Here is a 23,119-nt window from a genome sequence, read left to right as displayed (position 1 = left end):
TATTTGAGTAAACTTTTGCACGTGGTATATATTTAGACATTGCCATTTAATTTATATTTTTTTCACGTTTATTTACATCAAAACAACTTCAAACACAAAATATTTAAAGATAGCTTGATAAGGACAAAAAATGACTGAATATAGACACGTATCTAAAGTTCAAGTAAAAATAATTAAATTTCAATTTATGTATTTAAAATTCCTACGACATATATACATAAAACACCAATCATATGTAACTTCAAAACCTTTTATATAATTAAAATTATTTTATGATGATCTCAAAATTAAATCCTTACACATTAATTCATTTCGAAATAATTTCATACACTATATATATCACTAATGTTTAAATGAAAATGCATACAAATAAATAACTTTCTAATTTTATCTTTCAATATTTTTTAAAGTTTACCATATGTGCATACAAAATATTAGTTACATAGTTTCATGATAATTTATTAAAATATTTCATATATTATTATAATACTAATTATAGTTTTCAATGTTTTTTTGCGAACCCACTTTCATTTTTCTACGAATCAATCTTCTCATGTACATCAACATTTTCTAAGCCTTTTTTGATCTTCTTATTATTGTTATGCTTTATTTAAATTAATAAAGTTATATTTTTAAAAAAACCTCTTTATTCTCGTAAAAGAAAAATAAAGATAAAAAACAATATTATATACCCATCACATTCTTCGGACTCCACCGAGTAAAAACGGGTCGGGTTTTGCCGAACTGATTTTAGGGGTTTTGTGAGGGTTTTATTTTACTCCTCGCTGTCACTAAAATCTCTCAGGCGAAAGAGGAGGACATTTCACATTTTCCTTTATTTTCACAATGGCCACTCTCATCCCTCCGTCAGCTACAGATTCTCCGGCAGGCTCAAAGCCGACGGTGACCGAACCGGAGAAAGTCGATTACTTCAACTTGCCTTGTCCTATTCCTTATGAAGAAATCCACCGTGAAGCTTTAAGTTAGTATTGTACTTCATCTCTTGTTTGATCGTTGTGTTTAATTTTCATTCCATTATTTTTATCTGACTTGATTTGTATTGGAACTAAATTGAGGTGAATAGAGTGAAATGGATTTAAAGGATTAATTTTAGGGACCCTTACTAGTTTTGGGTTGAGACGAAGTAGTTGTAATCTTTTGTTCCAACTTGCTGCAGACTGTTTACTGTATAGTTATTAGTTAGGCTGAAATGCAATTGAAGCTTTTAGTTTTAGCTACATTATTTTGTTAATCCAATTGATAATATCAGATAGGCAGTGTCAACTCCAGAAGATGTATACTCTCTTGATTTGAAGTTCGGGTGCAGGGGTTTTGGATGGCGAAAGGCGACAAATGGTCTGCCTTGTCAGAAGGTGAGGTGCGCGGCTAGGCGCTCGCCTCTTTGAAGTGCAGTGCCAATTAATATAAAAAAATTAAAATAATTAATTCCATATATAAATAATCAAAATCTCAATCAATTGCAATAACATATTAGCAAATATTTCAATTAAAAAAATGAGAATAGATAGTAGATACTAAAAGTCTAGAACTTGAATGAGAATAATATAGAACAAAAGTCAAAACAATAAGAAAAAAGTAGAGGTAGAAGTAACTCTGAAGTCGGAAGAAGAAGAAGCTAAAAGAATAGAGGAAGAAGAAATTAGAAGAAGAAATACGTGTTGATTGGACTTTGGAGTCGCCGGAAAAATCTGGCTGGTCGCCGGTGAAGTCTAGTTGAGTCGATTGGTTGGAATCGCAGTCGCAGTCTAAGAGTGCAACTATACAACTTTGGAAAAAAACCCTAAAATTACCTTTTAACTTTTAAAACCCTAAATTAGTTGCCTTTTATAAAGATTATATGAAAGCAACACCTTTCTCGCCATTGTTGCCATGGCGTCTCCTTTTGAAGATCGCCTTGCCACAAAGCTAATAGGCGATGAAGGGTCGCCTCACCTTTCACAATACTCGTGCAGGGGTGCTAAATTGCTAACATAAAGAAGGGTTAAATGAGTGTGCAGACCAGTATAGGATTTGATGCAAAATTTGTAGCTTCTATTATTTTAAAGTGTCTAGATTTTGTATCAGCTAACGTTTGGATAAAACAGAAGTGGGATCAAACTTGTCGGATTCATAATCCACTGCAAGCTAGATTAGTATTGAACTGTTAGCAGAAGTTTTAGTGCATGTAAACACTGTTAATGGTTGGTTATTATTTTTGTACATGTTAGTGTTGTTGCTGTCATCAATATTATGTCTCTTAAGTCAAGATCTAGTTATCCAGTGTCTCGCCTGCCTTGGAGCTCCCACCCTTTTTGCTCCCTTAGTGACTCAAATTCATAACCTTCAGGTTGGAAGTGAGGGCTGCTTACCATCTGAGCAACTCCCTCTTGGATGTATCAATTAATGCATGTCTTATCTTGGCAGTGTCTTTAAAGCCTGAGCTTTTTGAAGGGATGCGCTTTGACTTTACCAGAGGACTTAATCAGAGATTTTCACTGAGTCACAGGTAGATTCTAAAGACACATATCAGATTTATTACTATGCTTTCCCCATTCTTGGAGGGAGAGGGATATTTTCTCAATTATGAAAGAAATCTGCTTCTACTTCTGTTAGTGTTTTCATGGGGCCCACGGAACTTCCTACTCAGTCTACAGATGTAGTCAAAATTCCAACTGCTCACTATGAGTTTGGTGCCAACTTTATGGATCCAAAGGTGTGTAGTCGATACTATCCCTATCTAGAGTCTGAAACCCACATGATTATCTAAGTGTTGGAGCAATGACTGTTGCCCGCAGATGATGCTTTTTGGGAGAGTAATGACAGACGGTAGGGTGAATGCAAGACTGAGATGTGAGTTGTCTGAGAATCTTGCTATGAAGGCTAATGGCCAGGTGTGTGTATTTGATTGCTTACCTTTGATAGTGTCAGTAAGCAATTAATATATATCAAGAATAAGCCATATAACTCATATTTTTCTACTTATCAGCTAACGGGTGAACCGCACATGTCGCATGGCATGGTTAATTTTGATTACAAGGTACCTTTCTTTACTCTTAGTCATTGGATTTAATTCATGCTTTCGGTTGGAATGTCATATGGCATTCTATTTCTGATTCAGTCAACCCATACTATGCACAAACTACGGTATAGCCTGGATGACTTAGGAAGACTAACATTGTGTATTCTTGTCTTTTATTGTTTGTTAAGGGTAAAGACTACAGAACACAGTTTCAATTGGGGAATGGTGCATTGTTTGGAGCCAGCTACATCCAGGTAAACAATCAAGACTTGCAACTCTGCAAATTAGCCAATAAAAGACTTCATTAAAAGCACTAATATTTTTCAAAAGTAAATGGCCTTGTCTCTGGTCATTTGCAGGAAAAACCAATTTAAAGGTTTCACACATTTATTTCCACAAGTTACATGAAATATCTTGAAGTTTCAAACAGAGTCAATTTTGATTCAAGCAGGGAACACCACAATATCACAAAATTGGAATACAGCGTTAGAGGGTTTGTGTATCAGGGATAGAGTAACGGTATGAATAAATATTACGATGGCAAATGGGTGTGAGACTTAGCAAGATTGGGAGATAGAGAAAGAGTAAACAGCAGGGAAGTTTCGTCTAGTGTCAGTGAGAGATAAATATCCTGTAGTGTCTTTATTTGATAAAAATAATATCAGGTTGTGTGTCAAAAAATAGATCATCTGGGAAAAAGCAAAGAAGAGAAAAAACTAGTGACTAATGCCAGTTCAAACACTACCTTCGATGCCCAACTTGAAAATAACCTAGATATCTTAGTTTAGATTTGGAATTTAAAGATGTTCCTCACCATCCTCATGTCCTAAAAACTAAAGTGGTAAGAAAAATATCAAACAGATCGTGCCGCTCTTTACTCCATATGTTGCACCACTTATGCATAAATCTTAGATTTTTTGTAAAGACAGTTTCTTTATTGAGTGATGTTCATCACATGTGAATAGTACTGCATAATTTTGATAATTTTACATTGAATTAAAAAGGCGTATCCACTCAATGGCCTGGAGCTCTTGAATCAAACACAAAATAACGATAATTTTGATAACTTTCATGGGACTTGTTACACACCAACAGCTGAAAGCAATTTGATATTGCAGTTTTCATCACTAATAAATAAGCAGGATGATTTTTATCTTGTGCTTCCTTCGATTGTGGTTGGAGTTCATTTTACTTACTTTTTGGGTGTATGTCACATACATTATATTTATTTCAACCTCTTGATCAATCAATGTATACCTTTATATCTTTTGCAGAGTGTCACTCCACATTTGTCTCTAGGTGGTGAAGTATTCTGGGCTGGTCAGCATCGGAAGTCTGGCATTGGCTATGCTGCTCGTTACAACACAGATAAGATGGTAAAGTGCTTATTATTAGATACTCCTATTAGAGTAGCATGCTCTTTAAAAACATAATAATTTGCTTATAAATAAAAGATCTATTAAATTGAATTGAAATTAACCACGAACTGAATATGCTCGCTATTATCGGTCTTTATGTCTGGTGATAGATTTTCATTTGATGTAATAGTGCACCCGCGGCCGTCAGATCCTGGGTCTGCCTCAATATATCTGTAGTTCAATTTTTATTAGTATTAGACAGATATTTGGGGATATTATAGTAGCTTTTTCTTCTCTTTTAGAGGCATTTGCCAGCAACTTAAATCGACCTGGCCTATTTTATTTCCTCGTGATATGTTCCCGTAAATAATTGTGTTTTTATTGTGCCAATCAGGTGTTCTGGATTATAATCATGGTCTAATGATTGACACATGCTTGTTAGGAAAATATTTGATCTATTCTTTTAAAAAGGAAACTACTTGTTGTATTTCCTTTTCTAACCCTGCTGTCCCTTTTACTCCTATTAGTTGATTTCCTGTGTTTGTTTACATAGTCATCATGCTTAAAAGTTGATGGATTTCAATTTTTACCATTAGGTATTTTGTTCTCTTTTTAAAGGGTTTGACTAGTAAGTTCCTTCAAAAGAAATCTCTGGAAGAGTTGAGGCCATTGTTGGGATCTCCCTGTTCTCTGTATTATAAACTCCTTTAGATTAAATTTGAAAGGTTTTCTGGAAAGCAAATTGCTTTATATTGTAGCTTGTCTTAGTATTTTCGTGATACAGAATTTCATGGAATCGACGCTGTTTCTTCTCTTCCTTATAAAACATATTTAATCAGTTTACAGTAGCACCTTTAGTCATTGTGTTGTTATTTGCTGATTTCGCCAGAATTTAATATTTATGGTTTTTGCTTAATGAGTGTGTTACAACTTGCTTAGTTGATTCAAATTTTCTGTTAAGTAGTGCATGTTTCATTCTGCCTGCAGGTTGCTACAGGGCAAGTTGCTAGCACTGGAATGGTTGCACTGGGCTATGTTCAGAAAGTTTCTGACAAGGTCTTACAAAGGCATTTCCTTTTCTAGAGATAGAGTTAATGATGAGTGGGTTTGGTAATTGCTTAAAGACTTTCTTCCATGCAGGTGTCTCTAGCATCAGACTTTATGTACAACTATATGTCTAGGGATGTAACAGCAAGCGTTGGTTATGATTACATCCTTCGGCAGGTAATTCTGTGGTAAACAAACTATTAAAAATGTTTACTGGAAAGCTTTGCACTTGCAAGTTGTAGTTTACTCAGTATCTATCTGTCATCTGGTTTTGATGAGTGTGTTGCACTGCTGGTCTGCTGCAATCATGTGCGCTAGTTCAAATGGTGTGCATGTTTAATTCTGGCAAAATTATCTTTTTAAATTTAATTTTTGCTGATTTTTTGACACCTTGATGCCAAGGAGATCATTTTTGCTGATTTTTTGATGCCTTGATACCAGGACAACGTCAATATTCTCATTCCCTTCTGTAAAGACTCTTTGACTACCACCTCTTCCGTGTCCATGTTATGCAAAGATGATCCATGTGCATATTGTGTATGCAGCATGCTTTCATGCTTGCTTTCTCATTTGCATCTCCTCTCATTCATCAGTTGAAATATGTGTAAGGTGGCTTCTTCTTCTTTTGGCAGAAGAAGAAACTGAGTGGAGAGGGTTCTATTGCCTCATTCCCGCACATAACCTGAAATCATCCCTTTTATAAGATGTAACATATGCTATTAAGCACTTCCTTATTGACATTTCATGCAAGATTAGGTAAAGAAATACTTTCAGCAAGTGTTAACTGCTATATACATTTCAATTTGTCTTTTGTCACTATAGCACAATTAGAGGTTGCTGCAAACTACAAAGGCAAGTTTCCTGAATTTCAGTTGTTGTATTTCCAATTGACTTGGACCCACATCTTTTGGGGTTTTTGCGATTGAACTACTTCTTTGGTTATTGGGGTGCCTTCATCAGTTGAAATGTGTAAGGTGGCTTCTTCTTTTTCTGGTGGAAGAAGAAACTGAGTGGGGAGGGTTCTATTGCCTCATTCCCGCAAATAACCTGAAATTATCCCTTTTATAAAATGTAACATATGCTATTAAGCACTTTCTTATTGACATTTCATGCAAGATTAGGTATAGAAATACTTTCAGCAAGTGTTAACTGCTATATACATTTCAATTTGTCTTTTGTCACTACAGCACAATTAGAGGCTGCTGCAAACTACAAAGGAATACAAGTTTCCTGAATTTCAGTTGTTGTATTTCCAATTGGATGATCACAAGATAGTTAATACTATAAGTCTATGTTTGGACTTCTCATGTTGTTTTGGGTGCATAGCTATAGTTGGCTCATTTATATTAAAGGTGGTCAAAATCAGTAATATTGTGTGCATTGCAGTGTCGTCTTAGAGGAAAGATTGATTCCAACGGCTGTGCTGCTGCTTTCCTGGAAGAACGCCTGAACATGGGTCTTAATTTCATTCTTTCTGCCGAGGTAATTGAGCATTTACTTTCAAAACAACTTTCGTGCTTTTACAAGTCTCTATCTCATGCACTTTGGCTACTCAACTGTTATAAAATCTGCTCCTGATGGTGCCTGCAGATTGATCATAAAAAGAAAGATTACAAGTTCGGATTTGGGCTGACAGTGGGAGAATAGAGGAGGCAGTCAGTTTAAACAAGGATAAACTTTTAATCGACCATATCCGTGGAACTAAAAGCATCTTAGGTGATTCTTTACCTCAATAAGAATCAACACATCAGTTTTGTATTTTTTATTGAGAAAACTGCTATGGTACATCAGGTGCTGCAACTAGCCATCAGTAGTTCATTTTGCAGTGTGGTAAGGGAACATTCATGGCCAAATTTAAACGGAGGGCAAAATCGTTTTATTGTTTTATTTCCTACAGTCAAAAGGCATTTTAGCGCTTTTTCCTGATAGAGAGAAATATAAATTCTGATTTAGTGTTTATGGATAGTGGCATTTGCCCAGAGGCTTATCCCTACTTGAAAATTGTTGATGTAATTCTCTTGCATTCATTTCATGTTATTTGCGAAATAAAGAGGCGTTAAAGGTGCACCATAAGGATAAGGTTCACCATAAATACTTAGCACATAAATTATCTTTTGATTTTCAAAATTATATCGAAATTGTGGATTAGTAAAAATGGACGGATGGATAATTTTAAAGTTCATGTAATAACTCAATATTTTGAAGCTCATCTGGCAAATTGCAACTCCGTGCCAAATTAAGCAATCAAAAATGTCCACTTTTTTAACTGTCCACCGTCTGCGACGCATCTTCTCGGAAAACAACCGCAAATCAGCCAGAAAAATCATAGATGTCAAAACCACCGAACCCACCATTAGCTCTTTAAACCCCACCAATCACACACCCCAAGGAATTGTAGATTTCATGAAAAGTTCATCAATATGCCATGATTTCCGACGCCGCCGTTTCAATTATGATATCGCCGTTCACCGCCTTGCCAAAGCCAAATACTTCTCCGGTATTGAAGAAGTTATCGAACATCAAAAACAGTACCCAGATATTCGAGACGAATCCTTTGTAGGCTGCTTTATCCTTCTGTACGGGAATGCTAAGATGTATGATCATGCACGTAAATTGTTCGACGAAATGCCTCAACTAGATTGTCAGCGGACTGTCTATTCCTTCAACGTCCTTTTGGAATCATGCATCAGATCAGAGAGATATGATGAAATTGGCTTGCTGTTTCGTGAATTACCCTAGAAATTGCCAATTGTGCCTAATTTAATATCCTATAACGTCGCGATGAAGGCGTTGTGCAAGGCTGGTTCTGTGTATTCTGCTGTGCTTTTGATGGATGAGATTGAAAAGCATGGGATTAAGCCGGATATTGTGACTTGTAATACATTGTTAAAAGCACTTTGTGATAGTAAAAGGTTTTCTGAGGCTGAAAACTTGTGGGTTATGATGGAAAAGAGAAATATTCTTCCTGATATTTGCAGTTATGATATTAGATTACGAGGTTTACTTAAAGTTGCTGAGGTTTCAAAGGCGATTCAGTTGTTTGAGGAAATCGTTAAGAAGGGTTTCAAACCGGATAAATTCAGCTACGATAATATGATTAAAGTGTATGTTGATGAAGGGAATTTGGAGCAGGCAAACATGTGGTATCAGAAGATGGTGCTAAATGATTCCCTACCGGATTCTGCAACATTTCACATGCTTATTCCTTTGGCTTGTGACATGAAAAAACTTGATTTTGCGCTGCAATTGTGTACGAAATCTATCGATTCTCAAGTCCACACGGCCGACAATTTGATTTGACGAAGATACAAAATAAATGAAAATAACATCACAAAGGACGTGTTATACATTAGTGGATAATGAAGAGATCAAAGGCAGCCGTGCAACTAGGGGTGACAAATGGTTGGATTGGATCAGATTTGGATGGATTGAATATGGATTAAGCAAAAATGATTTGGATTACAATTCACACAAATAGAAAATGGGTAAATATTAATTTGGTCAAATATGATTTCGGTAAAATGGTTCTAACCCATTTTAAAAAAATATGTTTTTCAATTTTTTTTTTTATCCCCCCACCTTCCACCAACCTACCCCTAAACTTTTTTTATTTTCCAAAAACAAAACAAAAAAAAAAATTACCCCCTCCCCCGGGCACCCCCCACCTTCCACCAACCGACCCCTAAATTTTTCTATTTTCCAAAAACAAAAAAAATTTACCCCTCCCCCGGGCACCCCCCCACACACCTTCCACCAACCTACCCCTAATTTTTTTTGTTTTCCAAAAACAAAACAAAAAAAATCTGTTTTTTCAAAAAAAGAAAAAAATTTTACCCCATCCCCCCCCACCCCCCACCAACCGACCCCTACTTTTTTTTATTTTCCAAAAACAAAAAATTCTGTTTTTTCACAAACAAAAAAAAATTACTCCCTCCTCCGGGCACCCCCCACCCTCCAGGGAGCCCCCCTTCCACCAACCCACTCCTAATTTTTTTTTGTTTGTCAAAAACAAAAAAAAGAAATTTGTTTTTTCAATTCAGTTTGAAAATTAATTGAATTTTTAAAAATCAATATTAATTTTTTTATTTTTTAGCACAATTAAGAATTTTAAGTGGAAGTGAAAACTAAGGGTTTGTTTGGAAGGACACCCTGACAATTGGATTTGGTGTAATTGGTGTAATTGCACTGTCTTGTCATGTTTGGAAGGACATGTAATTACTTGGTCAGCAGTTAATTGGTGTAATTGGCAGGGGGTAATTACACTCTACAATTCACAGGCAGATGCTGTGAATTGCTGGTAATTACCAGAGGCGTATCCAGGATCTCAAGAACATGGGGGCACCATTATCTTCAAAATAGACAATTAATTCAATTATATAAATTTTACGGTGAGAACAAGTTGACGAGCAAATAGGTAGTAGCAATCTTTATATAGTAATCTATTAGCAAAAAACATCATTCACTTACAATTGTCCTCGACGAGTTTTCATATTTTGAAAACGGTCAATAATGGCATCATTACTTACATTTTAAAATATACTACGCTCTATATAGCAAACTAAACAACCATTCAAAAGATCTTCATCCATCCTATTACGCAAATCATTCTTTATGTACTTCATTGATGAGAATGTTCTTTCCACGCTTGCGGTAGCAACAGGAATAATCAAAGTTAACTTCACAAGTAGATACACAAGTGACCAAGTTTGATCTAGTTTTGTCTCTATCATCACTTTTGCAAGATCCTTGATTCCCTTCAAGTTGAGAAACTTTCTATCACACTTTTGAGCATAGACAATAAAATCATCAAGTTGAAAATTGAGTTCCCGAAGCTCTTTATCACCAAACTCACTTGGGTAGTACTCGGCTAGTTTTATTATCCTATCCTTGTGAAAATTAGCAAATGAATCAACCGGACTCAAACTAGCCATACCGAGAAGCAAGTCACTAGTCACCACATCAAAACGATTATTGAGTTCTTGAAGTGCCAAATCAATGACGGCATAAAATACTTCCACACGAAAGTGATGCAAATATGAAATATTGGACCTCTTACGCTTCGACTTCCCATTAGAGTAGTCTTCATTCATTTTGGGAATTGAAATTCCATGTTTACCACAAAATAAGCTAACCTCATCCATCATAGAGTCCCATTCATCCTCTCTCATCATTTGCAATCGTTTCTTTGAAAGGTCAAGCAATCCCATAGCATTAATGATATCTTGATCTTTCTTTTGTAAAACTTTATTCAACTCATTCGTCAATAGCAACACCTTAAACATCAAGTGCAACATAAAGACAAATTCAAATTCATGAATCTTGCTCAAAAGATTTTTCGCCGCAAATCTATCAAGATGATATGGACAATCACGTTTCATATCCTTAAGCACATTAACAATTGAAGAAAAAAAAATCAGGAAATTGTCCAAGGTTTTAAAATGAGACCCCCAACGAGTATCACCCGGTCGTTGGAGGTCACGTTCTTGATTCAAACCTTGCCCTGTATGAACTTCTCCAAATTTAAGCAACTCTTCCAACTTATCTTCTTGATGTTGTCGAAGTGAATCTCTGCGTTTAAATGAAGCTCCAATAGTATTCAAAATATTAGTGAGAACATAAAAAAAAATTATCCACATCCGAATTCTTTTTGGAAAGACCTACAAGTGCCAATTGCAATTGGTGAGCAAAACAGTGAATAGAATATGCAGACGACGTATCTTGTAAAATCAAAGACTTGAGACCATTTATTTCCCCTTGCATATTACTAGCCCCATCATAACCTTGATCACGTATTTTGGATGTACATAATGAGTGATCCAAAAGCAAAGAATAAATTGCCTTTTTTAATGATTGAGAAGATGTATCATTTACGTGGACAATACCCAAGAATCGCTCTATCACCATTCCACTTTTGTTGACATATCTCAAAATTAGAGCCATTTGCTCCTTATGAGAAACATCCTTTGATTCATCAACTAATATTCCAAAATAATCACCGTCCAAGTCTTCAATGATAGCCTTAGTTGTTTCTTTAGCACAAGCCTCCACAATATCTTTTTGAATTGTCGGACAAATCATCATATCATTTTGTGGAGCATTACCTAATATTACTCTTCCCACATCAAAACTTCTATCCCCATACCATTTCAAAAGTTCAAGAAAAGCACCCTTATATTCGGAACCTTCACTTTCATCATGCCCATTTAATGGAAATCCCGATGTCAAGAGAAATCTTGCTACATCAATTGAGGCATTTAAACGCATCCGATAATCACTTCTTGCCTTTTCACTTTGCTTGTCAAAAGAAGATTGGATCGATTGGCGTTGGTTTTTCAAATCTTGCATCCTATTGAAACATTTATGATGGATACTATTTACCTTACCAACATGTTTTTTGAATCTTTCTAAAGCTTTGTTCCAACACCTAAAACCATCTCTTGTAAATGAATCTCCGGCATTTCCACGACTTTCAAGTTCATTCTTGAACAAATAACAACACAAACAAAATGCCGCGTCTGCTTTAATGCTATATTCCAACCATTGAGATCTTCTCTTAAACCAAGTTGGTCGAAATTGACGCATTTTTTCTCCAAACTTAGTTTTAGGGAAGATATGATCAACAGGCTGACATGGCTTTTTTTGAATGTAATACCTCCTTACCGCATCTCAAATATTAGGACCATAAGATGAAATAGGCATTCGATCTTTGGGATCTGCTTCAAGAGATTTAAAATCAAGCATATTATCCATATTTGAAAGTGGAAAAGAATTTGTATGTCTTTGAACTTCCGGAGCAACTTGTGAACTCACAAATGGTTGATTAGAGCTAGAACTTGGTTGGCCATCTTTTGGCTTTGGTAACTTGATGAGAAACTTATCCATTTGTGATTTGATGAATTGATTGTAAGAATTATTTTACCTACAAAATTAAATATTCACCCTTCTATTCAATCTTATTAAAACAAAATAATTTTTAAAAAATATTAGCACAAATAACAAGTTTACTAATAAAAGAATCACAATTATTAGATAACTATTTAGAAATCAAGAAATTCTTATAAATTTAAATATTCAAGCAATCAAATAATGGAACCACTTCATAAATCAAGAAAAACATATAGATAACTATTTAGAAATCAAGAAATTCTTATAAATTTAAATATTCAAGCAATCAAATAATGGAACCACATATAAATCAAGAAAAACATATAAAACAAATGAAGTACATTAATAAATAATTTTTTTTTTAGAAAACATACCTTGTTACTTGTTCTCAAATCTCACTTCTACTTCACCATGAACAACAAAGTGGAAATGTGGAATGAAGCCAAAAGAATAACAATATGATGTCTTTACTCCTTTTTACCTTTTAGTTTAGGGCTTTGAAAAGTCAAAAGAAAAAGTAAAATAAGAAAAACGTCTAAGTAAAGAAGGAAAGGAGAAAAAGAAAGTAAAAAATATAATTTGACTTTATTGACACTTCTAGCTTAAGGTCTAGACATAGCTAATGTAACCTAAAAATATGGGTAATTGAACCTCTTTTTATTTATAAATTATTAAAAAGATCTATGAAAAGTGACACATTTTATTATATTAATTAAAAATTAAAAATTAAAAATGTTAATGTGGATAGAAAAATTTGAACCACAAATCTATAAGTTATGCACCCCCTATTTGTACTTACTTATCAATATACTAGAGTATTCTTTTTAACCTTGGGTTCACCAATACAAATTTAAAAAGATAATTAGAAAAATAGTAGTATTATATAGGGGTTAGGAAGGGGAGGATGGGTGCATGTGAACCCCCTCCCCTTCAGGTGCATACGCCTCTGGTAATTACATGTGTAATTACCACCTGATTACTTTTTAATTATTTTTTTTTACTTCTATTATTTTAAGTTCTTTTTTTCTTTTTATTATTCTAAAAATTTGTAAAAGTTTATTTTTTATTTTTTATTATTATATTTGATTTTCTTCTTGTTCTGAACTTTACTTTACGTGATTCCATAATTTTCTCGTATTATCTATTTCTTAATGCCATGCTTATTTTCTCATTGGCATAGTTTTATTAGTATTTGAATTTTTAAATTAAAATAGAATTTATTGTTAAGTAAGGTTATAGACTTACGTTTTCTTTATTAAGAAAAAATAAAATAAATCATAATTATTGCTATGTTGAAATTTGTTATAAGAGTATTATGTTAAATTTTTTGCTTTGAATTTATAACTTATGTTATATTTTTAGTTTCATTTGTTTTAGTAATATTGAATTTACATTGCACGTCATTTTTTAATTAGACTTGATAAATTATATTTTTATCAAACATTTAATAATGTATGACATTTTATTTATATATTATTCTTTTTATCAAACATTCATTTCATGATATTCGTAGAAACTTCATACTTTTAGTTGTTACGATCAATTCAATTGAAATATATTAATTTGAAAAAATATAAATCAATTATTTTTTCATAATATTAGTTACATAAAATATGTTTATTAATTAATATAATTCAAAAAATAATATATATCTTAAATATTTAATTTAATGTCATTTATAAAGTTTCTTATTTGTCTAGTATAAATTTTAAATAATTAATTTTTATTTTTAAATTTTATTATAATTTTATGATTGCAATTGTGCTTCCAAACAAAACATATGTAATTACACTATGACATCCAAACATGACATGGGTAATTACAGTGTAATTACACTGCGGGAACCAAACATGCCAGTGTAATTACTAGACAGTGTAATTATTAGGCTGGTAATTACTACCCTTGTAATTACACCAATTCCAATTACCAAGTGTCTTTCCAAACAGACCCTAAGTGATCTATTATGGGTCAATATGGATACCCATATTTAACCCATTTTGATCATATTTGAAGAGACTCTTAAAATAGTTTGATGCCCATATTTAATCAATTAAAATATGAGCGACCCACGTCATTAAATATGAATAAAATAGACTCATTTTATTAATATGGATTCAAATTGCCCTACGTGCAAGTCAAATTTGACATGCCTTGCCAAGAAATTGAATTTCTTTCATCGTTTGAAAAAAATGACTGACTTTTTTTGTTTGTAAATACCTACTTTTTCGTATACTTGTGTCCAGTCAACACACATCCACTATTTCAATTATAATATTAAAATAAAAGGATTTAATTATGTACTAAAGCAAATAATTTTGTATCGTATTAACTATTTTAAAAAAATTATAACATAAACTCTTAAACGAATAACATCACCCAAAGGGACTTGAGTCAGAATAATTTTTATACTATCAAGGAAAGGTATGCCAATAATAAGAATCTTTGTTTTATTTTATTCAAAGATTAAAAAAAAAATTTTTTTTCTTAAATCAAGTCTATGACATGAATTTATTCCTGCCATGTTTGTTAGTGGATTCTTCATTGTCAAGCAATTATTTCGCTTTATTAATAATATAAAAATAATAATAAAGTAATAAAAGGGGATCGTCCCTTTTAACAACATACAAATTATGGTATGTATAATCACCCTCTTGAGAGAGTGTTTGGATGACTTAAAAGTTGGTCAAATCTACTTTTAAGTAAATTTTTAATTTTTTGAAGTGCTTGACAAATATTAAAACACATTTTAAGGGGTGTTTAAATGAAAAAATATGACACGTGAATGATTGGGAAGAAGAACAAATTTTTACAAGAGTAATTAAGTTTAAGTTTCTCTCATGTAAAGGTCTATCAAAAACATTTTTTTTTAAAGCATCAACTAACTTTGTGCTAGCAACCGCGGTATTAATACATAGGATGCAAACGTTATTCAAAATGGTTAAACTTAAACCTTTTCACCGACATGAACTATTGGGGAGAATCAACCTATTATTCCTAGAATAATTTTATTCCGTTGAGTGATAATGTTCTTGACAATCTATCTTTGTCTCAAAAAAGTCTTTCATTTTCTTCATTCTCTAGTTGAATCCTTAAAGAAACATCTAACTACTTTATAACAACCTCCCATCAAAACTAAGAACGAGTTTTTTGAAATATTATAATTATAATAATTTAATCTATTAAAATCTCAAATCACATGAGAGGAATTTTATACATAAAATATAAATTTGAATTAACCACATCAAATCAATTTTAGACCATGGTCTTAGAGGCATCAAATCTTTTCAATGACCCACTTTATCCAAAAAAAATTAAAAAAAGAGCACACACTTGACACTACAATGTTTTGTATTACTTAGGAAGTTTCGTAAAAGAACATGTGTCGCATCAATTGAAGCGTGTGACCGTGTCAAATGCGTTGCTCGTAACCCTATTTTCTCTCTCATTTTGCCGGACTTCTGATGGCTTTCGTAAACTCCATTTCAACAGTTACAAGACCATACCGCCATTCTCGTTTCTTATAAAACTCTCTTTCTCAACAATTTCAACTCTTATTCCCAATTTCAACTTTAATTTGTCAAAGATGTGGAAAAATTCCTGTAATTTATTGAAACGGACACTTACATCGGTTGCTAGGACAAATACGATTAACAATGGGATGAGGCCGTTTTTTGGTGTGGATTATAAGTTCGGGTGCTATTGTGGCCCGACCCGAATGGTGGGTGGGTACTATTTTAGCTCTGGGTCAAATGGAAGTGGGGAAAACAAGAATGGGAATGTGAATGGGGATAGTATTACTCATGAAGAAGCTAAGAGGTTGATGAGATTGGTGAATGTTGAGGAGCTGAAGTGGAAATTGGGGATGAAGAATACGGAGGTTATTGGGTATATGGATCTGTTAAAGGCGTGTCAGAATATGGGTGTGGCTAAAACCCATGATGAAGCTGTTGGTTTTGCTAGAGTTCTTGATGAGGCTGGTGTTATATTGCTATTCAGAGATAAAGTTTATCTTCATCCTGATAAGGTGATTATTTGTTTTTTCTCTTATGTTTTTAATGTTCATGGATGTGTTTTCATTGTTTTGGGGATTTGCGGTTGCTTAAAAAGGTGTTTGATTGATGATTGGTATATTTAAGGAAACAGAGAGTGTACGTAGATCTTACCCCTACCTTGACAGGTAGAGAGGTTGTTTTCGATAGACCCTCGGCTCAAGGAAAGCAAAAACAGAACATTTATGAAGTCATAAGTAGTAACAACATCAGGATAATAAGATCAACCCTTCGGCGTGGCCCAGTGGTTTGGGCTTGGGACTTCCATGTTGGAGGTCTCAAGTTTGAAACCCCTTGCCAGCGAAAGCAAGGGATTTGCCTTCTGGGTCGAGCTCGTTGCATCGGGCTTGCCTAGTGCGGGTTACCTCTTCTATCTGGTTTGTGAGCTATTGCATAGGAGCGGGGCTTTTACCCTGTGCGCACCCAAAGAGTAGTGGCTGCGCCTTGTCATCAAAAAATTAAATAATAAGATCATGAAAAAGGTGAGATCTTTGGGAGTAATGCTTTGGTGTTTGGTTTCATTGCCCTCTAAGATGGGGAAAGGAATATTATTCTCTTTTGGGTGTTGTGAGGAGAATCTGTTACCGGCAACATAGAAGGGGAAACAGTAAAGCATACAATCAGTGGCATATGCTAAAATTTCAAGAACCAGCATGATGATCGACATAGTTTCTTTAGCTTTGCTCACTTGTTCTGCTTTTTCCGTCTGCCTTTGGTATATATGCAATGTAACAAGGACTTATATTGATTAGTTTATCCTAAGAATTAGCCGTTAATGGTTAGTATGTGTTAATTACATCAGGAAATTGGAATCACTAATTTGTGAAAATGGTATCAATCAATGGTGTGAGCTTGGATTAACCGATGTGTTTCATAGATGAATCACAGTTTCCTTAGATCAATATATACTTACAGAGCCAATAAGTGTGAATGTCCTGCCTTTGATGGGAAAATTTATGAGAAACACCTAGAAAGGTCTAAGGCAGTCTGGCAGGGGGTGGTGGTGGTGATTGGAGATTGTGATGTTTGATATGCTGGTTACATGCTGAAACTTATTGAATAGGCTTTCTATATGCAAGACTATAAGGATAGTGGAGAACAAACTCTTGTTAGTTTGGTCATTCCATTACTACCTTATTGTGGACATTGTCTTTTATTCCCCGAAATCTGGTAGATTCTCTGTCCATTAGTTGATAGTGTAAATATGCCTTATTTTGCATGGACATGTCATGCTTCAATTACTTCTTTTCTGTATTTGCATGAGAAAATGCATAACATCTCCCCCAAACTTGTCCACGTAATTTAGTTTAGCACTGCAACTATAGGGCGTTTATTTAACCCCCTTTCTAGTTTGAAGTGAAATTAATACCGTTCCCCAAACAATCCTAGATTAATTCTCAGGAGCGTTATAACACGCTTGACACGTGTATAACACCATTTTTTCAATCATTTTTATTTTTATTCACTTATTTTATTTATACTTTTTAGTTTTACCCATCACTTATTTTATCAATAAACTACATAGTATTTGCATAACTAAGTTATGTGAACTTAGGGGTCTTTTTTTGTATCTTCTCTATTTGCATAACATCGTCCAATTACTTATTTTCTAATTTAATGAGATAACGAGAATTAGGAAATCATGAAAGAGTTAGAACTATGCTTTCTTTGATCACAAATTTATCTCGCTTAATAGAAACTAAAGAATGTGTGAGTTCTAAATGCATACTTGGTTGTTTGTGGATCTGAATTTGAGTGACATTTCTTAATAGGAAGTCCATTTCTAGCCTGCCCTCTTAAAAGCTTTCTCACTATTGAAATATTCAGTTTCATGTTCTTCCTTTTTCTTTTCTTTTTTCAGGTAGTGGATGAAATTAGAAAGGCAGTTCCATTAGCACTTCTACCTGAAGATGACCCCACAATAGAGGAACTAAAGATTCTGCAGGAGAAGAAGGATAAAATAGATGAGCTTGCCCATAGGCATGTGCGCCGCGTTTTGTGGGCTGGTTTAGGGGCTGGCCTTTTGCAGGTCGGGCTCTTCTTCCGTCTTACGTTCTGGGAATTCTCTTGGGATGTGATGGAGCCAATTGCTTTTTTTACAACTTCTGCTGGAATAGTAATAGGTTATGCTTACTTCCTTGTTACTTCTAGAGACCCATCATACCAAGATGTGCTGAAGAGGCTTTTCCTCTCAAGGCAGAGGAAGCTGATCAAGAAGCATGATTTTGATATTCAGAGGTTTGTTGAATTACAAAAGAAAATAAAATTACCAGTGAATAGTCAATCTTCCATTAAACATCGGTTAGGAATGGAGCTGGAACCCGAGGATCTTTTACATCATCACTAAATCATGTTGGCCTCTGATCCTCTTCCTCCCAGCTTTTCACATAATTATATCCGTACTAAACTCATACCTTTTAGCCAATGTAAGCCCTACATTTTGTCACGGAGGGTGAATATCTCAGTTGTTAACAATCATCCCTGATTTTACCTTGTAATTTGAAGGTTATATTTCTTAAATCTTCTTTACAAGATAGGCTTAGTTAGTAGTTCTGTCCATCACAATATCCTTCAAGCCTTTTACTCTGCTGTTGTTGTCCTGTTATATATACTTGAAAGTTGTAACAAGATACTGATGTTATATTAATGATTTTTGAATGTTCAATCTTCTGGATAACCCCAGTAAAGGATTCAAAAATATGCAATCGATTGCATAAGAAGATTTCCTTGTTAGTTGCTTTGTCTTCTTCATTGCATTTTTCCTTTTCATAACTATTTTGATTTGCTGCACTTGAGCCGAGTGTCCTTCAGAAATAGCTTCTCTACTTCCACGAGGTAGGGGTAAGGTCTGCTTACACTCTACCCTTCCAAGACCCCACTCATGTTATTTCACTGGGTATCTTCTTGTTGTTGATTGCATAAGAAGATTCTCTTTGATTAGAATGCCCAGGCTTTTTACAAGCCCTTTTACGGGCAGTCATCATAGTTACATTTTGTGGGTTATTGTCATCATCGAGGTATTTATGCCCCTGTTTGGATTGGCTTTCGGTTAATGATACTGAAATGTGTCAATGACGATGATTATGCACACTTTTCAGTGACCTTTCTTTCATAGTTTATTTGAAATTGTGATCTTATTTGGTTTCAATTTCATGCAGTACAGTTTCTGTAGTAATGTCTTACAATTTTTTACTAGATGAGCAACAATGGAAGGAGAAAACATGAGAATGTGTTTGTTAAATGAAAGGGAAATATTGACATTCTGTTGTCCATATTGGGAGAACTATATGTTCTTCTAGTAAGGCAGTGGAAGAACTTGATCAGTTTCTTGGAAACAATAGTCTGCTGCTTCTGGAAGTAGAAGCTGCAAGTCATTATTAGAATATGCATTTTGCTGGCTCGACTTCTGGGAATGGTGAAACTCGTGGTTCTCGGGAGTGAATGGAGAAACTTCCAGTAACGATGAGGGTAAGGATGTTGAAGCATTGGATAATTGTGTTCTGAGAGACATTGCTTCAGCTGAAGCTTCGTTTAACTCGGATTGCAAGTGAAATATGTGTTTCTGGAGGGCAGAAATAATGCCTACAGTGCCATAAACTGGATCTCTGAGTCTTGCTGTAGCTTCATAAACCATGCTGATTACTGCATCTTCTCTATTATCCATTGGTATCTCCTGCTGAAAAATTAATGTCAAACATACTACACAAAAAAAGTTCATTTCTTCAAGCATCACTATAACTAGTACTCTTAGCATTATATTAATTATATGGATTCAACTTATATATACTGTTTATCATATATAGAGACGCAACTTAGGGGATGCAATCCAAACTCACTTCATCAGGTATGCTATGTATACAAGGTTAAAATTATTTTATACGTAAATATAATATATGTTGAACTCATTTCATGACAATTTTGGTTCCGTTACTGATGGCTCGTTTATGGGTGTATTATTTAACACGTTATTATAACATCTTGTCAGCCTTATTTTCTTTTCAACCAATTCTACTTATCTTATAAGCTCGTTCTGTAGTTAACTTTTAATGACTTTTTTTTGTGTATTTCTTTTTTTTGCACTGTTAAAATTGAATGTGCTAGTTCTTTACACTTAAAAGCACTCTTGTCATTGTGTATAATATATAATATAAAGTTAAACATTATGGTTCAAATTCAAGTAGTGATTAAAAGGCTTTGGTGATTTCTTCCAAAATATTTAAGTCACGGTAGTAGAGTTATTTGACATTTATCCTAGTAGGAGATAGCAGATAGCACAAGTCGGAGATGATAGATAGCCAGTGTGACGCACAACTTAGTCTAGAGACACAGAGATACCACAAGAACAACGACAACAACAAATCCATTATAAACTCATATATGAAATCTGAAAAGAGTATAAAGTATGCAGATTTTATCAATACTTATTTCCAATAGACCCTCCAGTCAAGTAAAGCATTTCAAAGCAATTTGAAATTTGAAAACAAAAATGATAGTAGTGACGACAACGAATTATAAATACAATATGGAAAACAGTTCATAGGTGGTACCGAAAGCACAAAAAAACACATGTGGTAATAGAAAATGAAGAACAAGAAACTACGAGAATAAATAAAATAAATATTACGAATGGTACGTACTTGTAACATTTTGGTGATGTTGCTAGCACCAAAAATACGATGAACAACAATAAATTTATGTGGTTCAGCAGGTGGAAAATGAGGCAAGAGAATGCAATCTTTAGTGCATCGCCTACGAAGAAGCTTGCATGCTGAACATGGCATATGTTTATTCTTCTTGCTTAATCTAGAATTCATCACTCACAAATATATTATATTAAGAAAAAAAACTTGCCTAATTTGATACTATTTATTTTTAATCAACACAAATGGACTTACTTAATTGAGTATTTAAGGACATAATAAAGTAAAGCATAGGGTCCACAAAATTAGCTGGAGAACAGAAAAAATCTTTAGAGATCCTAATTTTAATTAATTAAGATCTTGCAAGTTGTAATAAAACCTTCACATCTCCCATTGTCATTTTCAAACTGACAAAATTCATTGAACAAAATGGAAACTGCTTGACATGGAGAATTTACATCAATTATTGTTTTTCATCTCAATTCATCACTAGTATATTTTGAGTTTCACTTATATGTATTCGAATAGTAAAAAAAAGCTTGACTTGATCTGTTATAGCATGTTATTTGTCTTATTTTATTGATCGTTGTAGATTTCTTATTTCATGGAGGGTTACTAATAGTGTATTGTCTTTTTTTTTTACTATATATTAAATATAATAGTGTATATTTTTTCTACTTATTATTGTGTGGATAATTGGGTGAATGATTAAGAGGCTAGTGATATTACAAAGTACGTACGACAACGACAAAGAAGCTTCACACGTGACGGTCCATAATAATTTAGGTGATATATGAATGAAATGATGATTATTGTAGGTGACAATATTGATTTAATATTAATTGAAAGACGTTTTGAGACGATATATATTTGACAATATATAAGGGAAAATGACCTTTCTGCTGCCGTTTATTAAAAAAAAAACTTGTTTTAAAAATACTTTGAACTTATATTTTGCAAAATCAGTTTTAATTTCTATAGTCGGATGCTGTGGTTATATAAGCAGAGTTAGATCTAAAAAAGTTCTACTCACATTCTGTATCAAATAGATTAGTTATTTATGATCACATTATTTTTCAAACAACATGGAATATGGATCAATTCCACGTTATATATTCTTTTCGTACCAATTTGTTTTTCTGCCCTTTTTTAGTCCGTTTCAAAAGGTACTTTCTTTTTGATAAATTTTTATTATAATTTTTCACGCGACATGCTTAAGACCATAAAATTGAAGGACCTAATTCATTCTATATATCTTTAATTTAATATAATAATAGAAAAATTATACGACGAGTTAAAATCAAATAAATAAATTAAAAGCGAGGGAGTACTTTTTTTTTTCCTGCGAAACAGTATCAAATCAAATGACACGAATATATCTCCTTCACACTAATAAAAGACATTTTTATTCTGTAAAAACTATCTCATGCATGATATAGATCATAGACTATAGAGCTTAATTAATTAAATACCTACCGAGAGTTTTTTGCATTAAAATCTTGTTTAGACTGCAAACTGCTAAGTAACACTTTTGACTTTATAATCGAGATCGACCCAAGTTTTTTTGTAATTTTGTTTCTAAATAAATAGTGTTTTCCTACAAAAATATTTTTTAGGAAATTTCAGTATTTTAGTAAGAATTTATTTCTCAATGTTTTCATAATAAGTTGGTCTGATTCGGCGGGAAATGAGAGAAAAAGTCACATTTTACATCATAAATTATTCATTGAATCACAGTGGAAAAAAATTATATTTCCAATAGTGACGGAATGCCACTGTAATGATGTTGGACCAAGCCAGCATAATGCTTCAGTACTAAAGAAAATCAGGAATTAGTGACAGATAAAATTGTAGCTAAAAGAAAAATTCATCGCTAATCTTATTTTAAATGGAGAAGCATTAAAAAATTATTTTAGCTACAAGTAATTTAGCGAAGAATTTAGCTCGGATTTTTAATTTCTTTTTGGTAGTGAAGGGGCAGGAGTTGTTAATGTATACTTTCTTATATACTTGCATTTGTTAACTTGCTAGTATAGAGAATCTCATATCCTCTCTTAGTTTTTCACATTAATTATTTAGGAATTAGCTATTCTGAGATAAGTTATCCTAACATGTATATGG

General features: G+C 33.6%; 4 protein-coding genes and 1 pseudogene across 5 annotated transcripts; 3 read left to right on the top strand and 2 right to left on the bottom strand.

Annotated features, from left to right (window-relative positions):
* The first annotated feature begins 777 nt into the window (after positions 1-777).
* On the top strand, positions 778-7,425 carry LOC125808056 (mitochondrial import receptor subunit TOM40-1-like). The gene is made up of 11 exons (XM_049487837.1): positions 778-982; positions 2,425-2,506; positions 2,614-2,713; positions 2,796-2,891; positions 2,987-3,037; positions 3,208-3,273; positions 4,294-4,395; positions 5,365-5,433; positions 5,518-5,601; positions 6,811-6,906; positions 7,015-7,425. Exons 1-11 carry the CDS (start codon positions 847-849, stop codon positions 7,069-7,071), a joined length of 939 nt encoding a protein of 312 aa, XP_049343794.1. The 5' UTR covers positions 778-846; the 3' UTR covers positions 7,072-7,425.
* A 249-nt stretch (positions 7,426-7,674) lies between these two features.
* LOC125807783 (pentatricopeptide repeat-containing protein At1g55890, mitochondrial-like) lies at positions 7,675-8,724 on the top strand (annotated as a pseudogene).
* A 1,229-nt stretch (positions 8,725-9,953) lies between these two features.
* LOC125807782 (uncharacterized) lies at positions 9,954-12,006 on the bottom strand. Its single transcript, XM_049487521.1, has 3 exons — positions 11,082-12,006; positions 10,919-10,992; positions 9,954-10,805 (listed from the first exon to the last, which is right to left on the bottom strand). The coding sequence occupies exons 1-3, from the start codon at positions 12,004-12,006 to the stop codon at positions 9,954-9,956; spliced, it is 1,851 nt and encodes a 616-aa protein (XP_049343478.1).
* A 3,689-nt stretch (positions 12,007-15,695) lies between these two features.
* On the top strand, positions 15,696-19,023 carry LOC125808057 (calcium uniporter protein 6, mitochondrial-like). The gene is made up of 2 exons (XM_049487838.1): positions 15,696-16,333; positions 18,220-19,023. The coding sequence occupies exons 1-2, from the start codon at positions 15,893-15,895 to the stop codon at positions 18,703-18,705; spliced, it is 927 nt and encodes a 308-aa protein (XP_049343795.1). The 5' UTR covers positions 15,696-15,892; the 3' UTR covers positions 18,706-19,023.
* Positions 19,024-19,652: 629 nt separating this feature from the next.
* LOC125808061 (LOB domain-containing protein 25-like) lies at positions 19,653-21,186 on the bottom strand. Of its 2 annotated transcripts, none has more exons than XM_049487842.1 (2): positions 20,996-21,186; positions 19,653-20,034 (listed from the first exon to the last, which is right to left on the bottom strand). In XM_049487842.1, the coding sequence occupies exons 1-2, from the start codon at positions 21,170-21,172 to the stop codon at positions 19,654-19,656; spliced, it is 558 nt and encodes a 185-aa protein (XP_049343799.1). In that variant the 5' UTR covers positions 21,173-21,186; the 3' UTR covers position 19,653. The 2 variants fall into 2 exon arrangements, with proteins under 2 accessions (XP_049343799.1, XP_049343800.1); XM_049487843.1 differs by having other exon boundaries at positions 19,653-20,031.
* Positions 21,187-23,119: the final 1,933 nt, after the last annotated feature.

This window comes from Solanum verrucosum, unplaced genomic scaffold, assembly GCF_900185275.1.
Source record: "Solanum verrucosum unplaced genomic scaffold, falcon-dt-bn FXZP01000183.1, whole genome shotgun sequence".
NCBI classification, from domain to species: Eukaryota; Viridiplantae; Streptophyta; class Magnoliopsida; order Solanales; family Solanaceae; genus Solanum; species Solanum verrucosum.
Note: the sequence above shows the minus strand (reverse complement) of the source record. Positions and strands in the feature narration are given on the sequence as shown.

Coding starts and splice junctions, on each gene's coding strand:
- LOC125808057 (XM_049487838.1), top strand. CDS start 15,893: ATGTGGAAAAATTCCTGTAATTTATTGAAACGGACACTTACATCGGTT. Junction 16,334..18,219: donor TTTATCTTCATCCTGATAAG/GTGATTATTTGT, acceptor TTCTTTTTTCAG/GTAGTGGATGAAATTAGAAA.
- LOC125808056 (XM_049487837.1), top strand. CDS start 847: ATGGCCACTCTCATCCCTCCGTCAGCTACAGATTCTCCGGCAGGCTCA. Junction 2,714..2,795: donor CCAACTTTATGGATCCAAAG/GTGTGTAGTCGA, acceptor TGTTGCCCGCAG/ATGATGCTTTTTGGGAGAGT. Junction 3,038..3,207: donor TGGTTAATTTTGATTACAAG/GTACCTTTCTTT, acceptor TTGTTTGTTAAG/GGTAAAGACTACAGAACACA.
- LOC125808061 (XM_049487842.1), bottom strand. CDS start 21,172: ATGAATTCTAGATTAAGCAAGAAGAATAAACATATGCCATGTTCAGCA. Junction 20,035..20,995: donor ACATCACCAAAATGTTACAA/GTACGTACCATT, acceptor TTAATTTTTCAG/CAGGAGATACCAATGGATAA.
- LOC125807782 (XM_049487521.1), bottom strand. CDS start 12,006: ATGCGTCAATTTCGACCAACTTGGTTTAAGAGAAGATCTCAATGGTTG. Junction 10,993..11,081: donor ATTGCAATTGGCACTTGTAG/GTCTTTCCAAAA, acceptor ATTTAAACGCAG/AGATTCACTTCGACAACATC. Junction 10,806..10,918: donor AGAAGTTCATACAGGGCAAG/GTTTGAATCAAG, acceptor AATGTGCTTAAG/GATATGAAACGTGATTGTCC.